Source organism: Hakea prostrata, chromosome 1 (genome assembly GCF_041222555.1).
Source record: "Hakea prostrata isolate BN-2017 chromosome 1, UWA_Hpros_2, whole genome shotgun sequence".
In the NCBI taxonomy this organism is placed as follows: Eukaryota; Viridiplantae; Streptophyta; class Magnoliopsida; order Proteales; family Proteaceae; genus Hakea; species Hakea prostrata.
This window is the reverse complement of record NC_142600.1, coordinates 72,527,475-72,547,724: the sequence shown is the minus strand read 5'-3', so window position 1 is coordinate 72,547,724 and position 20,250 is coordinate 72,527,475. Positions and strand designations below refer to the sequence as shown.

The 20,250-nt window shown below is 37.0% G+C and overlaps 3 protein-coding genes across 4 annotated transcripts; all 3 read left to right on the top strand.

Moving 5' to 3' along the window:
- Positions 1 to 1,539: 1,539 nt before the first annotated feature.
- Positions 1,540 to 9,278, top strand: LOC149029859 (alpha/beta-Hydrolases superfamily protein). 2 transcript variants are annotated; one of them, XM_089142200.1, is made up of 10 exons: positions 1,540 to 2,044; positions 3,300 to 3,436; positions 3,536 to 3,709; positions 3,882 to 4,118; positions 4,801 to 4,901; positions 4,983 to 5,055; positions 7,382 to 7,450; positions 7,591 to 7,698; positions 8,585 to 8,710; positions 8,853 to 9,278. In XM_089142200.1, the coding sequence occupies exons 1-10, from the start codon at positions 1,600 to 1,602 to the stop codon at positions 9,045 to 9,047; spliced, it is 1,665 nt and encodes a 554-aa protein (XP_088998326.1). In that variant the 5' UTR covers positions 1,540 to 1,599; the 3' UTR covers positions 9,048 to 9,278. The 2 variants fall into 2 exon arrangements, with proteins under 2 accessions (XP_088998326.1, XP_088998327.1); XM_089142201.1 differs by having other exon boundaries at positions 1,541 to 2,044; positions 3,882 to 4,019.
- A 1,144-nt stretch (positions 9,279 to 10,422) lies between these two features.
- Positions 10,423 to 13,789, top strand: LOC149029858 (pentatricopeptide repeat-containing protein At2g27610-like). The gene is made up of 2 exons (XM_089151713.1): positions 10,423 to 10,567; positions 10,787 to 13,789. The coding sequence occupies exons 1-2, from the start codon at positions 10,484 to 10,486 to the stop codon at positions 13,013 to 13,015; spliced, it is 2,313 nt and encodes a 770-aa protein (XP_089007839.1). The 5' UTR covers positions 10,423 to 10,483; the 3' UTR covers positions 13,016 to 13,789.
- A 1,062-nt stretch (positions 13,790 to 14,851) lies between these two features.
- Positions 14,852 to 18,283, top strand: LOC149029857 (putative WRKY transcription factor 43). Its single transcript, XM_089151702.1, has 2 exons — positions 14,852 to 15,386; positions 17,922 to 18,283. The coding sequence occupies exons 1-2, from the start codon at positions 14,986 to 14,988 to the stop codon at positions 18,097 to 18,099; spliced, it is 579 nt and encodes a 192-aa protein (XP_089007828.1). The 5' UTR covers positions 14,852 to 14,985; the 3' UTR covers positions 18,100 to 18,283.
- The last annotated feature ends 1,967 nt before the right edge of the window (positions 18,284 to 20,250 follow it).

The window sequence follows — 20,250 nt, the reverse complement described above, 5'->3', positions numbered from 1 at the left end:
ACCCTTGAATTATTTAGTTGATCAGTTAGAACCTTTTAAGGCAAAAATATGTTAGTGATACAATCAAAGTTAAGTGCTAATATTAATAAGTTAAGCTTTTCAAAAGTCGAGAATACCCTTGAATGAAAAACCTAATGCTCAGACTTGTCTTTGTCATTCTCTACTGTCTAAAACCACTCATCTTCTTCCATTCTTGCATATCCATGATTTCTATTTTTGCACAATTTTTTTTCTTTTTCTTTGCTATCTTCTTCCTGTGAGGGTAATATTGGAATTGAATCAATAAAAAACTAATTTAGGTACTATTTAAAAAACTAATTTAGGCTAATAGTACTGGTAATAGGGTGTATGATTGATAAATTGGATAACATAGGGGTGACATTGATATTAGGGGATAACTCAAGGGGTGACGTTGAAATTTCCCTATAGGATATCTTTTGCTTGCAATAGTTCAAGTCCAACAATGGTTATTATCTCAATTGAACCATGAGAGGTTACTCAGTTGGCAAAAGACAAATGCCTTTACATAGGAAGTCAGAAATCGAAACCCTGAAAATTAAGGGTGAAGCCTTCCCTTATATGTAAAATTTATGTAATAGCTACGCCCTAAGAAGTAGTCAAGGCGCGCACGTAAGTTGGCCTAGACAATTCTCAATTCCCCCCTCCCCCCCCCCCAAAAAAAAAAAAAAAAGTTTCTAATCATGGTCATCAATATTTTTATTGGTAAAGATAAGTTTCTAACCTTAGTCATCTAATAATAAGTTTATTCCATGTATTTCAAGGATTTCTTATTTTAGTCATCATCACATCAGTCTTAAGGACTGGAGTCACAGCTCTAACCCCTAGGAGATGGAAAAATGGGGAGTAGAAGGTGTGAAGAGACAGAAGTTTGAATCCAAAACCTCTTTAGACCTAAGTCTCTACATAGAAGGTTGCTACTACCGTGTTAGAAACACATTCATTCCCTTGACGATTGGTAAGTTGGCCGACCTTGAATCTCGATCTTTTATCTGTTAAGATAGATAGACATTTCATTCGATTCCCTTGATCGTATTGGTTTAAGGGTTCCGGTCTTACGAAAAATCCGTATCCGCGCTAGCGGATCGGTCGATCTTTTAGGATAATATCCGATAGAGTAAAGTATTAACATTTTTCTTTAAAAATATATGATAATTGGACGATCGTTTCGGTGATAAGAAATAGAATATAACAAAAATGTAAAAAGTGACATTATCAATCCATATTCGGATATTTTATCGGATCGGATTATTATCGGTATCCGATAGTTTCGGATCCGGATGCCTTCTCTAATTTTGCCGAGATTCGGATTCGGGGGTGGGTTTGGTGGTTTGGGTTTGGGGGGGGGTTCGGCGCCCCTTGGCCTGTGTGTTATATGTGTTCCGAGCATCATATTAAATAATTAAAGTCCATTTAAATTACATCAAAGAATTATAAATAATGTGGGGACAATGCTGACAAGATGCCACCACAGGCCTCTCAAGTCTCACCTGAGGGGAGATCCAGACTAGACACTTCTTGCTTTGGAGATTCCATTCTAAAGCATTAAAAAGTAATCCATGGACCATTCTACAGAATGAAATGGGAGCAGCTAATTCAATTTCTACTCCCATTATCGTTTGTCACGGCCGGCTAGTTTCACCAGCGAGAAGTTCGCTCCTACACATACACCTACGCTGGTGTAGCTTTTTGTCTTCTTCGTCATCAAACTTTCTCTCTGAGATTGATCTTTCCAAAGATTGCGGTTACGGTTATAGACGCACCTTGTGGTTGTTAGCACGGCCCACCACTAGTTCCACTTCTCTTCTTACTAGGGTTAGGAAAGTGAGATCAACTGCAACAGGTCACTCCATGATTGTAGGCAAAAACAGAGCAGATGAAGAGATGCCGGAGCACACAGCCGGCGACTGGTTTTCCGTACCGGGGCTCCGTCTGAGAGATCATCGTTTCACCGTCCCTCTCGATTACTCTGTCGATCACCACAACTCTCCCAAGATCACCATTTTCGCTCGTGAGGTCGTGGCTGGTACTATTCTATTGATCCGATTAATTTTGATTGCAAAATTCGGTTTATTTCTTGCAGTCGTAATCGTTTTGCTCGGAAGAAAAAGGATGGATATTTCAAAATTTTGTATTTAGCTGTCTTCATTTTCGAGTCTTCAGACCTGCAATTTGACTATCTCATTTTGGTTGCCATATGTGTGAATGCATCTGAAAATGAACTCACTCATTTACGTCTATCACCAAGGAAGAATAAGTGATTGAAATCTCTTTTGTAAAAAAGCTACAATGAACTTTATCAGATTTTTGTATGGATAAAGAAGTATGGCTTGGCATTAACTTGTAGGCCTATAGTGAAGCATTTTCTTCTTTTTGTCTTTGAATCAAATGATCTCCTTCTGGGTGTCACCATATCAGTTTAGTTCTCTCTGAAGATTAACACTGATTCTCTTTTGTCATATATTTTCATTATACCTCTAAAACCTCCATTCCCTTTGATCCATGAATGAAATTAGTAAACCTTTTTCTTCTCAAAACCACCCTGAAATTTGTGTAGTTTGCCTCCAAATTTTAAAATGGTACATATCTGGTTTCGATTATCTAATAAATCACTTAATGAAAGTAGATTATCTTCCCATTATCGTTCCATTATACCTCTAAAACCTCCATTCCCTTTTGATCCATGAATGAAATTAGTAAACCCTTTTCTTCTCATAACCACCCTGAAATTTGTGTAGTTTGCCTCCAAATTTTAAAATGGTACATATCTTGTTTCGATTATCTAATAAATCACTTAATGAAAGTAGACTATCTTCCCCCCCCCCCCCCCCCCAAAAAAAAGAAAAAAAAGAAAAAAAGAAAAAAAAAGGGGTAATGATAAAATTTTACATGGTATGAAAGCCAGCCACTGAGTATAATAACAATGCAACACTTAAATCATTGACTGTCCTCATGTCAATGTATTGTTTAAACTTCACTGTATGAAGAGTCTCTCCTCATCCCCTCCTTGGCTTAAAAGTTTCTACATGTCATTTCCAAATAATTCTGTTTTTTTTGTGAAACAAGACTTTGCCACCCAAAAGAATGGAGAAAAATGGAATTAAGTATGAAAGCCTCTAGAGACTTCCTCATGTCATTCTAAAATGTGCATTTAACAAGCCAATCATCTCCTGCTTTAAGTTAGGCCTGGATTGTGATGCATTTTTGAACAGACCATGAAATGTGCAAATAATCATGTTGGCTATATATGATATTTTCTTTACTAATGAATAACCATACAGCTGGGAAGGAAGATGTTGCTCTACCATATTTATTATTCCTACAAGGTGGACCTGGTTTTGAGGGTCCACGCCCAACTGAAGCCAGTGGATGGATAAAGAGAGCATGTGAGGAGTACCGTGTTATTCTTTTAGATCAGGTATGTTTTCGCTGAACAATTACTTTGCTTTCCACCTTCCTATGCTAAAAGGTGATATTTTTTCACTTTGCACCCTCTTATGTGGTCTGTACTGTGCAGCGAGGGACAGGCTTGTCAACTCCTTTGACTGCCTCATCTCTCTTGCAAATTACGTCTGCAGAGAAGCAGGTTGACTACTTGAAAAATTTTCGGGCGGACAATATAGTGAATGATGCTGAATTTATTCGGGTACGTCTTGTACCCGATGCTGGACCATGGACCATTTTAGGGCAGGTAACTCCCATCCGGATACATAAGATTTGACTGTATGCAATTTAAGAGATTATAGGTCTCCCTATTTTTCCTGCAATTCTGTGATCTGCATTGCTTGAAAAACTTCTCTCTTCAATATCTCATCTACACTCAGGCAGTTTGTTTGATTTGAAGCAACTTATTTTTTGTGCAGAGCTATGGGGGGTTCTGTGCAGTTACATATTTAAGCTTTGCTCCACAAGGACTGAAACAAGTTCTCCTTACTGGTGGAATCCCTCCAATTGGCAAAGGATGTACAGCAGACGCTGTTTATAGAGCATGCTTTGAGCAGGTTATTTGTCAGAATGAGAAGTACTACAAGCGCTTCCCTCATGACATTGAAATTGTTTGTGATCTTGTGAAGCACTTGGCAGAATCTGAAGGAGGCGGGGTGTGTAATAGTTTTGATGGCAGTATTAAAATATTCTATTTAACCAGCCTGCCTTGTCTATAGCTATGTATTGTTCAACCTGACGATATTCATGTCCTCCACTTTCTTTGAGGCCCTTGCCTTCTCATGCAAGGTTTTGCGTTGGTTTGTTCAACACCCCCTCCCCCTACCCAAAAAAAAAAAAAGAAAAAAAAAAATTTTTTTTTTCCTTTGGTTATGATTTTTTTTCCTTTGTATGAAAAAAAAAAAAAATTTTGTTTTCCTTTGGTTATGAATTTCTTTATCCAACCCAAAATACAAAAATAGAGAGACGAGAGAACCTTTCCCCCTCCCCCGCCAGAACCAAGTATATCTCTACCAAAGCCACTCCTCGATCTTTTTATTATTTTTTTCCCAGTGTGTCTTTTCTACCTTTTCCAATCATCCATCTCAACATTCTTATCTCTACTGCATTTCTTGTGTGTATGTGTTGTCTCTTCTCCCACCCAACATTTGGCTCCATGTGACACTTCTGGTTTTATGGCATATTGAGTTTTAGTGGGATACACCAATTTTGTTACATTTCATAAACAACTCTGTGCTTCAACTTCCTAACTCTTATTATATAGGTTGTTATTTCCTATTACTAATATACAATACTATTTATCTTTGCTTCAATTAGCAATTCTCTTACATTGTACAGGTTCCTCTTCCTTCTGGAGGCATACTTACACCACAAGGATTGCAAGCCCTTGGTCTTTCGGGTTTGGGATCTAGCAGCGGTTTTGAGCGCCTACACTATTTGTAAGGCATGGTCTATCCATTTATTTCTTGAGTAATTTGCATATTGACATTGAATTGACCATTTTCTTCTGCTTAGTGTAGATTAGAGAGGGTCTGGGATCCTATACTAGTTCCAGGAGCACAAAAACGTATCAGTTACTTCTTCTTGAAAGCTGTGAGGAAACTATTGCCTTCTGTTTTTCATTGATGATGCAAAGTTAAAAATTGGTGTTGAGATCTCATGTTATATGTGTAACTTGTTAGTAATTATTTAATCTTCATTTCTCTCAAGCTTTGCTCTTGAGAATACTGAGTAGAAATTCTCAGAAATATAAATTAGTTCTCCTTTTGATTTCCTTGGAAGTGTAAATATGGTGATTATTAGAATCTATATGAGAATTAGAAAAATGCATAGTTGTATGTGAACTTTAAAATCCCATTGTATAATTCGTAGATGGAAATTTGAGTACCATAGTATACCTTGTTCACAATCAAAGGGAAAACATCATTACACACACATATATGTGTATGTACGAATAACAACTCAGCCATATACCAACTAAGTGGGGTTGTTTACATGGTTCCTTGCCCATTAATCAAATTCCATTTGAGGTCATACTTGACAAAAGGGTGAACCCAGCGCTGAAGGCTTCCACACAAGCCAAGTCCCGCAGGGGGGGGGGTGCAGTTTTCCCCTGCAGCCTTACCCCAGCAATTTTTTTTTCTGAGAGGCTGTGTCAATGCATTGACCTCAGGCTACAACTAGTGGTCCACCAACTGCCAAGCCTGCCCCTTGAGGTCATACTTGATAAAAGGCCTAAATTATGCTTGACTTTCTTCACCGCTTCTCCTAGGGTCATTTTATATCTTCCTGTGTTTCTTTTGGTTCCTTCAACGTGAATCACATCAATTATATGTATTGGTACACCAGAAGGCTTCATTAACATGGCCATGCCACCTTAGATGACTTTCTCATAGCTCGTCCTGTATCAAAGCTACTTCAAGATTAGCTATATTATGATTATTCCTTATTTTATCCTTCCTAGGTTTGTTTGCCACACGTCCATCTTAGTGTTCTCATCTCACTACATTGAATTTATCTAAATGATGCTTCTTTTAATTTTCTTTTTTTTGTGGGTAAAAGACATGATGCTTCTTAGCAGCCCAACATTTTGAACCATATATCTTAGCAGTCATATGATTGCTTTATAAAATTTTCCCTTTAAGTTTTAGAAGAGTATATGTTGATCACACAATACTTTGCGGATCTTTCTCTCATCAATTTTCTCCACCTCATCATCTGTCCTAAGGTATCAAAAGTTGCAGACCAGGTACTCTAGTTATTTTCTGCTTATCTTAAAATCTTTTGGTGTTGATTCCTATTTTGCCTCATCCACCAAAGCAATATCACTAGTGGAAATCATACACCAAAGAACCTCTTCTTGAATGTCTCCAGTTTAATCATCCAGGCAAGCGCAAGCAAAAAGAAGGGCTTAAAGCTGATCTTTGATGTAACCCAATTGGAATTTGGAATTCACTAACTTGATCTCCTGCAGTTCTTGCACTAGTCACCACACCAGATATAAATATCCTTCTTGCAACGAACTCCACCAGTTTTTTTTTTTTTTCGGTTTTTTCCCCTTATATAAATATCCAAATTGTGTAACCCCCCCCCCCCCCCAACACACACCAAAAATAGTTTCATGGTATGCCTTATTAATTTATGCATCTATTGTTATGGCAGCTCTAAATCCATTTTTTTAAAATAAATCAGAACCACAATTTTTCTTCTCAATTCATCTAGCTTTTACTTGTGCTCATAATCTTATTACATAGCTTGGTTAGCTAGATAAATGGCAAATTACTAAGCTCTTCCATGCTAATATTATAACTCCTTACAGCCCTCGTGCCTTGCCTACTTTTGTTCACTTCTTTTACTTCAGATGCTAATTTTTTGTATATATTAATGACATATGGCATTTGATGGGTAATGCAGTCTTACGGGACTCTATTACTCTTAGTTTCTTCTTTTAATAGGTTGTGGAAATAATCTTTCCATCTTTCCTTAATATCCTCATTCCTTGTTAGTACATTTTATCATCTTCATTTCTAATACACCTAACGTGGTTGAAATCTGTACTCTTCTATGCATAGTTCCCAAACATTAAATCGCGGTAAGATTGTCCCAGAAAAGCATCCACCCTCCCACGTCCTGAATGAGGATATGCTCAACATCCAAGATTCTACAAAAAGTAATCCCAAACTCTACTGGCTGGACCTCCATTAATCAACACATGGCTGGTAGATTCCCTCCAAGGGATCCTGCAACTAAAGCATTTAGAAACCAAAAGAAGACCTGGTTGCTTGCATGTCCTTGTGTTTGTACTTCCCAATATTTGATTATTTGTCATTTAATCTTTGATTATTTATTATATTTTTGTTTGTGGCTTTGGCAGCTCTGACATCATATGAACTTAATTCATTTACTTTTTTATTTACAGGTTGATGGTTGGTTTGCATTCGATACAAATCCCCTCTATGCTGTGCTGCATGAATCTATATACTGCCAAGTAGCCTTCTTTGATCTTGATCCTTTTTTGGCATTACCTTAACTATGTTCACCAAAGTCTTAGTCCAGTATGAGAGTTTTTCTTTTCAAGTTGTTCAATGATGTTTAAAGTCTCTAATTAGATCTGTCTCCAATATGTAGGGAGCTTCATCTCAGTGGTCTGCTCACAGGATAAGGGTTGAATATGAGAGCAGATTTAATGCAATCAAGGCAGCAAAAGAAGGTGATTGCGTCCTGTTCACTGGAGAGGTAAGCACCAGTGGAATTATCATGTACAAAACTAATAAATGACATACATTTCTTATCTTCAGTTTACAAGTACTGTTTGGGAAACATAAAGACTGTAGACAATGGAAAATGATTAATATTGGAGAGAAGGAATAGCCCATTGAGTAAACTATAGTTCAATTTGTACCTTTTACCTCTCTGTTTAGTAATGGGAATGGTGCTACAGTACTATTCTATTCTCTGTATAGTACATGGTAGTAGTCTAACCTCTCATATTTTAAGTTAAACCAATTTGTTTGTTTGAGGTCCATAGAAAACTAAAGACATTGGGAAAATGTTAATATTTGAGAGGAAGAATGACCCATCGAGTGGGCTATAGTTAAAATGCATACTTTTTATTTCTCAGTTTAGTAGCAGGAATGGTGCTACAGCCTCCAATACTAGTCTAACCTCTGTATAGTACATACTAGTAGTGATGCAGATGCATCTCTGGCAACAGATTGCTGCTATTGGTTTCTCAGAGGGTGTATATCTTAATGTGTATTCTATATGAGACTATTGTGCAATGATTGGATGGGACACTTCATCACAATGGATATCTATCTTTTGTGACTGGAGTGAGTTTGTTATGATTCTTCTCTAGTCCCATTCCTACTTTTATGGTTGGAGGTTGAATTGTCAAGTAGTTTGAGTTCTTGAACATACATATTGTAAAGTGTTATTCTTTCACATAATATACATAAATGTTGGTACATTTTACAGATATTGTCAGTGCTTCTCTGACTGGTAGTCTTCTATTACTTGATGAATTTCAGATTGACTGCAGCTTTTTGTGTTTCCAGTTGTTGTTTAATCTTCCTTGGGTTTATTAAGCTAATGCATTTTTTATTGGTTGTTGCTACTGCAGATGATATTTCCTTGGATGTTTGATGAGATCCATGCCTTAAAACCTCTGAAAGAAGCTGCTCATTTGTTGGCTGAAAAGCATGATTGGCCTGCACTATATGACATTGGTTCCTTGAATAATAACAAGGTTTGCCCCATTTCTGGTGCTTTGTGGCCTCCGACCTTGAAAGTTGAAGCTTTGATAGAACACTAATTTATTAGGCTAATGTTATCAAATCATGGCACATAATGAGTTTTGGTGATTCATAACCTCTTGCAAATGATTGCAGGTGCCAGTTGCAGCTGCTGTTTATTATGAAGATGCATATGTTAACTTCAAGCTGGTTATGGAGACTGCTGCACAGATCGCAGGAATTAGATTGTGGATAAATAATGAATTCATGCATTCTGGTCTGCGTGATGCTGGAAGCCAAGTTTTAGGTCATCTGATGGAGTTGTTAAACGGGAAGAAGCCTGTGTTCTGATTGGGCAGTTGCAGTTTCCATGTCGAAAGAGACATTCTCTGATTATATTGCAGTTAAGGTGATGAAAATACATTAAGATACAGTGGAATTCCTCGACTACATGAGCAAGTTTTGTAAAGGCCAGGATGTGGCGATCACCAAGTAATGTTCTATCAACATTCTTGGGTGGATTATAACTATCAAATTCCTTTCGTTACTAAAATTAATTCTTCAAGGATATCCTTGTGTTGATTTTAGGGCAATCATGATTGTGTTGATCAGTTCAAAAAATTGTGGTCAAAGTTTTCCGGAGTCGGAAATCAATTTTGGTATGAACATTTCGCCACGCAAAAAAAGGTATTAAAAGAGGATTGAAATTTTCAGCAGCACCCCTTAAGTTATTCCCTATTATTAATAATGTTTCCTAAGTTATCTAATTTAGTAATCAAACCCACCTTGTAGGGAAAAAATATATTAGTAACACCTTGTACAATTAAGAAATCAAAGTTTGTGCTGATGTAAGCAAGTTAAAATTGTAAAAGTTTGATGATTTGATTTAGTATGCTTTTGATAATGTTTTCATTATGGAGATTACTTTTTGTATATGTTATGGGTAAACGAATAATTACCAGTTAACGCCACGTCAATTGGTGGTCAAAGTGTGATATGAGTCATGTGAAAAATTAATTGTGATTGTTGATCTGAGATAAGCATCTGACAGTCAAAACGAGATCTGAATAGTAAGAAAGCCTATAAATACAAAAGGATGAGGGCAAGAGGTAAGACACTTCATTTTATACAATTCGATCTGCCACTTTCTTGCTTTCTAGTCTTTTAAACCTAGGGATTCTAGGAACTATGGCTCTTACTCTCATTCAACACTTAATTGACTTGATCGTTGGAGGCGGATTGTCAATCAAACTGATCGGCTTCATTTCTAACATTCTTTTTCAGGTTATTTGCAAGCAAGTAAAGATCTAACTAGTTTGAATTAGAACAATCCAGTTTGATATGATTTGCTAACTCGGAAGATTTGACACCAGGGCTTTTATATGTTTTTGTGCTAAGAGTTCATTCTAGTTTGAAAATGAGCACAAATATTTTTGTTGGGACCCATGATATGAAAAATTAGTTTTTGAGTAAAGAGACGGGTTAGGAGAGAAACCTAGAGGTTTGTGAGCAGGGTGGTGGAGGCTTTCATAGTTGGGATCATTTTATAATTTCTGTTGGCTAGACCACGTAAAAATCATTCTTTCAGACCGTCTTTTTCAACAGTTCGTTCTTCAAGAACAAAATAACGAACCGTTTTCAAACCAAGACCGATACGGGTTATGTCCCATGAACTCAGTAAATATTGGTCCGCGCTGGATTACTGGTGATCCTTGCTCCACAGCAGAAGCTGCAGAACTCAAGGAGGAGGAAGTGATCGTTTTCTATTGAATCCTCAGCGTTCGAACATGATTCTAAATCTCTCTCTCACACCGAGTGTTTTCCTTTCTCATCCTCAACGCCATTCTCCAGAACCGTTTGCAAATGATAAAGTAAAGCTCTCTCTGCTTGTATTTATTTTTGAATAAATTGATTATTCTGGTCTCCATTAATTTCCATTTTTTGTTGTCTCCGTTCTTGCCTGCTTTATTCCAATTCAGACAACTCCGGTCCATCTGGGCATGATAGGATTTCCTTTTTCTTTTTGTTATTGTCTTGTTTTTGGTGCATGTTTTATGATAAAAACAGAGGTTTTTCCTTCTTTTTTGCAGATTGGAAATTCAAATGTGAGTATACCATATACAGTTACCCAAAGCTCTCCTGTTGCTCTTGGAAGCAAAATTTCAGTGCAACCTGCTGTTCCTGTAACCGACCAACAATCTCAAGTTCAGTTTTTTGTGGATAATCTACGTGATTGTGCAAGAGAAGGATCAATAAGGGAAGGAAAAACACTTCATGCTTTGGCTTTGAAATCCAGTTTTAGCGAAGAGAAGGTTATAGTGGTTCTCAATCATGTAGCTGATATGTACTCAAAATGCTCAGATTTTGCTGCCGCGCGGTTGATATTTGATAAAATGCCTCACAAAAACGTATTCTCTTGGACGGTCATGATTGTTGGTTCGACGGAGAACAGGCAGTTCGATGAGGGTCTTAAATTCTTCCGAGAAATGCAGAATTCTGGAATTTTGCCAGACAAATTTGCTTATTCTGCCATCATTAAGTCATGTATTGGACTGGATTGCATTGAATTGGGTCAAATGGTGCATGCTCAAATTATCAAGAAAGACTTTTCGGCTCACATTTATGTTACTACCTCTCTACTCAACATGTACCTGAAGTTGGGGAAGATTGAAGATTCAGTTCTGATTTTTAACACCATGGGCGAGCACAACCAAGTCACATGGAATGCGATTATATCAGGCTTTATGTCGAATGGCCTTCATGCAGAAGCGTTCAACCAGTTCTTGGAAATGAAAAGCGAAGGTGTAGAACCAAATGTAACTACGTTTGGTAGTGTCCTGAAAGCTGTCGCCAAGTTGGGTGATGTCAGCAAAGGGAGAGAACTACACGACCATATAAATGAATTGGGCATGGAGTCTAATATTCTTGTGGGGACTGCACTCATCGACATGTACTCAAATTGTGGTTGCTTGGCTGATGCAAGACATTTGTTTGATAAGACTTTCATAGATTGTCAAGTAAATATGCCATGGAATGCTATGGTTTCTGGGTATTCTCAATGTGGTTATAGCCAAGAAGCCCTGGAACTTTTCATCAGAATGTGTCTCAATGATGTGGAGTCAGACCTTTTCACATATGGTAGCGTATTCAAAGCAATTGCAGCTATGAAGTATTTGCAGTTTGGAAGGCAAGTTCATGGGAAGGTTCTAAAGTCCGAACATGATTCAAAAGCTTTGAATGTGAATAATGCGATTGCAGATGCATATTCCAAATGTGGTTCCCTTGAGGATGCTGAAAAGGTTTTTGAAGGCATGGAAACAAAAGATTTGATCTCCTGGACTACTATGTTGACTGCTTATGTCCAGTGCTCAGAAGGGGAAAAGGCACTGAACATCTTCTCACAGATTAGGAATGAAGGGTTTTCACCTAATGAGTTCTCATTTGCCAGCATTCTTGTAGGCTCTGCTAGTCTTTGTTTGCTTGATTATGGTCAACAAGTTCATGGACTCCTGTTTAAGTCAGGACTGGAAGATCATGAGTGCATTGAGAGTGCTCTGATTGACATGTATGCAAAATGTGGCAACATAATAGAATCAGAGAAAGTTTTCAGGGGAATTGATAGTCCTGATGTTGTTTCGTGGACTGCTATAATTTCAGCCTATGCTCACCATGGTTTAACAAGGAGCGCACTTGAACACTTTCAGATGATGGAAGCATCAGGTATCAAGGCAAATGCTGTTACCCTTCTGTGTGTGCTGTTTGCTTGTAGTCATGGAGGGATGGTAGATGAAGGCATCCATTATTTCCAATCAATGGAGGAAAGGTATGGCTTGGTTCCTGAAATGGAGCATTACGCATGTGTCGTTGATCTCTTGGGTCGTGTAGGCCGTCTGGATGATGCAATGGCTTTTATCAACAACATGCCAATTGAGCCAACAGATATGATTTGGCAGACCTTGTTAGGTGCATGTAGGGTTCATAGAAATATTGAATTGGGAGAGGCTGCAGCCAAGAAAATCATTTCAGTGAGGCCTGAGCACTCAGCAACTTATGTACTTCTAGCGAACACATATATCGAAATGGGTAGCGTGAAAAACGGGCTTATTTTAAGAAATATGATGAAAGACAGGAGTGTGCGAAAAGAACCAGGATTTAGTTGGATATCCGTGAAAGGTAGAGTGCATAAATTTTTTGCTGGAGATCAACATCATCCACAGAAGGAAGACATATACTCCAAGTTAGATGAACTATGGGACAAGATGAAGGCCATGGGCTATGTACCAGACTTAAGATACTCATTACAAGATGCAGGGGAATGAAAATGATTGTCATACATACAACAGATATGATTTGGCAGACCTTGTTAGGTTGCATGTTATTACTCAACCTTTCATGGGACTGTAGAAAATCTTGCACCACAGAGACCTGGTAATGCTGTTTGGTTGAAACTTTCCATGCAGATGACAGGGATGGACAAAATTGGGCTCCAGGGTAAGCTGCCCATGGAAGCACCTGGGGCCATGTAGGAAGGCTGTGCAGGAAACTCAACACCTTGTAAGTCATGGTGCAACTACTATTTAGAAGCTCCCCTTTGCCGGAATTCAAGAATGGCTGCACCATGTGTTTCTGCAAGTAATTCGATTACAGTTTAGGTGACAAACAACCAGGCTGGGTCAGATTTGAATCCTGCCTCTTGATTTCATAAAGGACAGAGTCTGCAGCTAGAAGTACTGCTATACACCACTGTAGTTTAAGCTCAAACATTGAAGATATCACAGCTATTAAAGCTTCTCCTTGTTTTTGACTCTACGTGAACATCCCAGACATGCAGGTGAAGCTGGTGCAGTAGCAAACAGGGGTTGGAAAAATTATAGCCATGGTCCTCAGTCATGCTGGAGTATCTATGTGTTATATTCTTATTATGTACAAAACTAAAACAAGTGAAACTTGAAAATTTCCAAAAGCTAGGGTTTTCTCGAAAATCTCTTGCTATAAACTTTGTTATTTGTTATTCTTGGAGTGCAAATGGATAAGGACGCAAATCAGACATGAATTTTCAACTATATAATTACATGGAGATGTAATACATTTTTTTTAAAGGTATAAATAAAGTTTTTTGGGTAAGAAAAAGATGTAATTAAGTAATTATATATATATTTATATATTTTTGGGTAAAAAATAATTATATGAATGCTTAGGGTTCTGGCTTTTTTTTGGTAAGAGTTTTCCATTGTATCTGAGGTGGGAATTACAGCACAGATAAAATTGCTCACCCAACATACGTCAAAGGGATGAATAGAAGATTATCAAATTAATAGTAATGACCAAGAAGAGAAGGACCACATATCTACCTTTTACACTTCATGTAGGTGTAGAAACCTCTCCCTTAGGCTGCGTTTGTTTGCAAAGGTGGGGTGGGAAAAAAAAACATATGGGTCCCACGGTGGGGTGGGAGGGAAAGGAAGGGTTGTGGAGTGATGGGGGCCCACTACTTTCCCAACTTTCCCACAAAACCCTCAAAATGTGGGGTTAAATCTGGGGTCCCCCGCGTCCGCGCCGCTCCCCCCCCCCCCCCCCTCTCCTTTGGTGGAGTTCCTTTTGTTTCCCCTCCCCCCCCCTTCGCAGGTGCTCACCATCAGAGTTGGGATTTTCTACCAGTCAGGTGAAGGTTTGTGCTCTTCTTATGTTTCTTCATCATACAATAGGAGTGGGTCCACATCGAAGTTCTGTCAAAATGAATTAGATTATCTTGCATTTCTTCATCACACAATAAGAGTGGCCAACATTTGAGTTCCGTCAAAATGAATTAGAGATGGAACCGATGTTGACTTCTCGTAATATGCGATCAAAAGACGTAAAGAGAGCAGGGACCTTAACCCTAACGGGGAGACCATCCGAAGCCAACCAATGAGATGTGTTTGTTCTGATCTAATGGATGGAGACAGGAGCGTACGTAACCCTCCTGCATGCTTCGGTGATAACGATATCTGATGTAGTGCACGTTTCCTTTCAAATAGGGCAGTTCAACAGAAGTAGGTGAAATGTAGTTGGCTTTGGCTTGGATGCAAGGACCAAAGTTAAAACTTGCTACTTCCATTCCAAACTATAAATGTATGAATCGATTTCTCTCTCTGGGTCTTTCTCTTTCTGGGAAAACTGACTTAGAGGTTCTGCCCAACCTCTTTTCACCTTCCACCACCTTTAAGCTGAAGGATAAATTCTCTCCTTCACCATCAAACTCTAAGCTTCTCGTCCATATTTTCACAGTAGAGAGCCTACCCTACCCTTCATGGATGAAGGAAGAGAAAACCCAGAATTGTTGTCAAACCATAACACACCATACCTCTTCACCACCTCAATGCAAGCTCCTTCCCAACTGCACCAACCCCATCAACTTCCCCAACAAATAATTCCAGAGATGGACTGGATTAACTTCCTCTCCAACCCAATTGGATTTGAAAATCAACATCAAACGCCATTGATGCTCCCTGTGAGTTCTGCCTCTGCATCAGTTGGCGGTCATGTTGAAGAAGAGAAAGGAAGTAAGGATAAAGGTAAGATGAGCAGGACTAAGAAGGTGACTCCCCGAAGGTTTGCCTTCCAGACAAGGAGTGTTGATGACATTCTTGATGATGGTTATCGATGGAGAAAATATGGGCAGAAAGCTGTGAAGAACAGCATCTATCCGAGGTGATCTTATTAGTGTGCCATAGCTAGCTAGCTCTCATTAGTAGATGTTGCATGTCTGAAATATTTTTTGAAGATTTAATCATGCATAAGCTAATGTTCATGTATGCCTTTCTTATCCTTCTACTTCTTTGATGTTTTTGATATATTTTCTTCTTTTAATGTCATGACCTGAAAACTATCTGAAATATCAACTAGATATACTATATTAAGTATATTTTGAAACTCTTCAGCCCCTAGTTGATGAACGAATGGAGGTTTCCTGTCCCCAAACCCTAGTTTTAGAGAGACAGAGAGTCTTTTCATGTCATGAACTAAAAACCATCTGAAATATTGACTTGGATATTAAATATATTTTGAAACTCTTCCTCCCCTAGGAGATGACAGAATGGAGATTTCCTGCCCCCAAACCCTAGTTTTTGTGAGAGAGGAGAGAGAGAGTCTTTCCATGCCATGAACTGAAAACCATCTGAAATATTGACTGTCTGTTAAATAATATTTTGAAACTCTAGCCCCTAGGAGGTGAAGGAATGGAGATTTCCCATCTCCAAGCGATTTTAATTTGGTTAAGTGGTGTTATAAAGATCCGTAGGAACTCTTATTAATTTTACAATTAACTAAGAGAACATTCTAAGCTATGACCATTTCAACTGCTCCTTTTGCCTTGTATTAAATGAACCTACAATCTGGATAAACACAAATTTTGTTAGTTAATTAACTATAGTAAATCAAATACATTGAAACTCATCATCTAAAATGGATCAATAGTACCAACGGGGTTGGTCCAAGTAGTAAGCAGCTTAGTCCGCTTAAGTAAAGTTCCGGTATCGAAACCTTGTGGATGCAAAGAATCCCCACTGGGATACTCGCCCACTATAGCCAAGTGTGCGACCCGGGTCAAACACCGAATTAGTCAGGGCAAAGGCCTTGAAAACCGGGATTGGCAAACCAAAAAAAAAAAAAAAAAGGATCAACAGAACTATGTGGATATCGCTGTCAACTTGTGGTTGTAAATGGTCATTAAAAGACCAATGTGGAATAAATGACATGACTTAATTGGTAACCCTAATTCTTCTACCATTGCTCTTTTTATCCGACTTTGGACATAAGTATCTTGTTTGATTATGTATATCTTTGCATTGTGGTAGTTTGTAGCTTATTTTTTTGGAGCAAATTACATATAAACCTTCTGATTTGCAATCAATTACATTTACTATCCTTAAAAGTAAATCAATTACATAAGGGGTATTTGTCATTGATTTTTTTTAAAGGTAGTAGATATAATTGGTTGTAGATTTAGGAGTTCTATATGTAATATGTCCTTTTTTTTATGTTCTTTTTTTCTTTCAATTATATTTCATAGTTAGGTTTTAAGTTACCCATAATCCAACACCTTCTATTTTAGTGAATTAATATAAATAAATTTGTAAATTAATGCTATGTAATACACCACAATATAATGATCAAAGATGGACCACAAAGAAAGATTCTACAATGCTCAGATCACCTTCCATACTTGCATGCATTAAGTATTTACTCAGCTAAATACATGGACCACTTTAAAAGGATTCATCTAAAGAATCAACTTTGTGGACATCTTTTTAGAATTTTAAAATTTAATTATGGAGTGATTTCTCAGTTTGGTTATGGCAATCTTGTGGCTGAATAATACTACATTAAAAATCAGTGAAAAAAATCATTTTGAAAAATAGAGTCTTTTTGAAGAAAACAAAAGAAACATCAAATCAAATATATGATAGACCAGAAGGGTGAATCAATATATATTTGATGATCAGAATAATTAAACAAAATAAAATTAAAGATACAAGTAAGGGCTTGCTGAAGTTTGAGAATACCTTTCCAGAATGTTGGTTCAACCTTCTCCTTTTCTTACATTTGTTTATTTATTTTTACTTAAGATAGTTTATTTTTACATGGTAAGCAACCATTTGATGCTCAATTTAGATTTTTTTTTCTTCTTCCTTCTGGTTGTATTCCATTCCTCATTTGCTTTCTCTCTCACATTTGTTTTCATTTGTTCTATACATTTATTAAGAGAAAATTATTCCTTCTTCCATGAGAAGTTTCCCCTTAGACTTTCAAGTTCATCATTCCTTCTACTAGTTGGAAGTCTGAAATACTTGCTATATTTTAATTAAGTTTCTGGCCAAACTTTCAAAAATTTCCCTTGTTCTGTGTGTCTTGTTCTTCCTTATCTTGCAGTAAACCACAAGTGAAGATATATAAATGAATGAGAAAATAAAGTATATATTGTTTTTTCTTATCAGAAAAAGTATACATTGTTAGTGTGTCATTCCATCCCACAACCTCTATTACTAGACAAGGAGATCTCCATTGATCGAATGGGTTTGGAATAAGTTGGCTATGCATTATGTTTTGTCATTCACATCTATTAGAAGTGCTTATATAATTCTTGTTTTGCATTTAGTTTCCATGCTTAATTATGATCACCATTGCTTCGTACTTAGTTAACTTATTGATCTTTTCTTTTACTAATCAACTAAAACTCTTTTGAAGAAGCTACTACCGGTGCACTCACCATACATGCAACGTGAAGAAGCAGGTTCAGAGGCTATCGAAGGACACAAGCATTGTTGTGACAACATATGAAGGCATTCACAATCATCCATGTGAGAAACTAATGGAGACCTTGACTCCCCTTCTCAGGCAGATGCAATTCCTTACAAGATTCTGAAGTCAAAACTGGAAAAAAAAAAAAAGACGTTCTTGTATCATTGATGCCATGCTGTTGATGGATGTAAAAGAATTACTCAGTGTGAACTTGTATAAAAATCAAACAAAAGTTTATGTTAATTCACATAAACCTGTGGACAAACTATCTTATTATCCATTTGTTCTAAATGTGATACTACTACTGTCGTTACTGTTTTATTTATTTAATATTATCTTATATTGTGTGAGTAGTAGCTGATGATGATGATGTAGTGAGTGTTAGCTCCTTCCAGCTCTTTGGAAAAAAAAAGGAAAAAAATAAAACAACAGTTACAATTTATTATAAATTACAAATTAATAAATTGTAACTGTTGTTTTCTTTTTTTGGTAGGATAATTAATTACTGTTTGTAATGGATTCAGAAGAGTACAAATTTAACTGAATTTTCTTATGCTTACTAATGCCATTAAATTCAATGCTGATGAAGTACTTTCTCATATACTTGTTTGTTTGATGTGTGTTTGTCATTGTTATTGTATTCACATAAGCCCAAATGAAGTTAGGAGATATCAGTTAAGGGTGTTAAATCATACCATGTACCAGTTTATTAAGAATCGAAATCATACCCCTTATACTATGCCAGGGCCATACAGAATAAATATAATACAATAATGATATGACATATATACGTGTATCATTTGGTATGTGGTGTGATAGTGATATAGACAAAATGATGCAAATGAACCACATTGTATCGATATCATACAGATAAAAGAAAAAATTAATAAATTTCAGCTTGGTGTAATAGGAGATTGAGAAGAGCAAAAAGAGTACAAAAATTAGGTATAAGAGTGTTATGGGTCTTGAGTCTCTTATTTATAAAGGGAATGAAATCATTATAAGTACCCTGTGAAAGGGCAGGGTTGTGTAAGGCATGGACTTTGAACCAAAAATAAAAATAAAAATTACAAGGCATGGACTTCAATAGTGTTAGAATTAGAGTAATGAATCACACACAATCGAATAGAAAAAAGGAAGACGGAGAGATATTTTACCTTGGTTCATCTCAATGTGAGGCTACGTCCAACATTAGATTTTTCACTATGTTCTTCTTGAAAACAATCACATCAGATGTTCTGTTAGAGAATATATATATGCGTTTAGAAACCCTAAGCCACAGCTATTCATGGGCCCAAACCCAAACTGTAAAGAAACTCCGAGGCCCAATGAAACCTAGACCATCTACAGGCTGTGGGGGCACCCGTTGGTGCGGCCTCATCAGACCCAGTGTCTATCGGTAACACAATGTGAAGCATGAGCCATATTGAACAAATAGGATTGATTTATTTGCATAGCCTAATGAAGATTCTAAAACAGTGTATCAAGGCACTCTCAATTATCAAAAATATTAATTAACTAATTCACTGTTTAAATGATCCCAAGGATGAGGCCCACATCAAAGTCCAGCCCATGAAATGATTGGCCCATGTAAGTGAAGCTAAGAGAGTCGAAATCCATGAGCTTTTGGGAGTTTGCACTCACATCTAAATTTATAGTTTAAAGTTTTCTTTTTTCAAGAGATCCTAATTGAGGCCGAATTGTATTTGGTTTTGAGAAATTGATTTGTTTTTCAATATAAGTTATGTCAAATAACATTGCTGGTGCATACATTTGAAATAAAATGGCAAAGAGTTTCATTCATTTTCACCACACTATCTTTAGATCTACAAACCCTTACAAGGTTTAATATGTTCCTATAGGATCTTATTCACCATAACTTTGAACTAAAAAATTGAATCATATTCTTCTCCTATACACAGATTGGATATCTTGAATTTGGATTCTCTAGTGGTCAGGATAAAACTGTAAACGTATGTGTTTTTCTCAAATTTCTCCACCACACAATAGGGGTAGAATCTATCTTTAAATATAAATAGAAATGAATTAAAGGTGAATCCCACATAGAGCTCACCCCTATTATATGATAAAGAAGCATGAAATGCCTCTCTTTGATGGAGAAGTGATTTGAATTCAGATATTTTAGTTGAGAAAATTACACGAAAAAAAAATGGAAACAAGAATCATGATGCTTCCACAGGTAAGTTTATTGACCCTCACCTTACTCCTTAAAAACTGCGCTTGTTTGCAAATGTGAGATGGGAAAAAAAAAAAA

Coding starts and splice junctions, on each gene's coding strand:
- LOC149029859 (XM_089142200.1), top strand. CDS start 1,600: ATGGGAGCAGCTAATTCAATTTCTACTCCCATTATCGTTTGTCACGGC. Junction 7,451..7,590: donor ATGAATCTATATACTGCCAA/GTAGCCTTCTTT, acceptor TCCAATATGTAG/GGAGCTTCATCTCAGTGGTC. Junction 7,699..8,584: donor GCGTCCTGTTCACTGGAGAG/GTAAGCACCAGT, acceptor TTGCTACTGCAG/ATGATATTTCCTTGGATGTT.
- LOC149029858 (XM_089151713.1), top strand. CDS start 10,484: ATGATTCTAAATCTCTCTCTCACACCGAGTGTTTTCCTTTCTCATCCT. Junction 10,568..10,786: donor AACCGTTTGCAAATGATAAA/GTAAAGCTCTCT, acceptor TCTTTTTTGCAG/ATTGGAAATTCAAATGTGAG.
- LOC149029857 (XM_089151702.1), top strand. CDS start 14,986: ATGGATGAAGGAAGAGAAAACCCAGAATTGTTGTCAAACCATAACACA. Junction 15,387..17,921: donor AAGAACAGCATCTATCCGAG/GTGATCTTATTA, acceptor ACTCTTTTGAAG/AAGCTACTACCGGTGCACTC.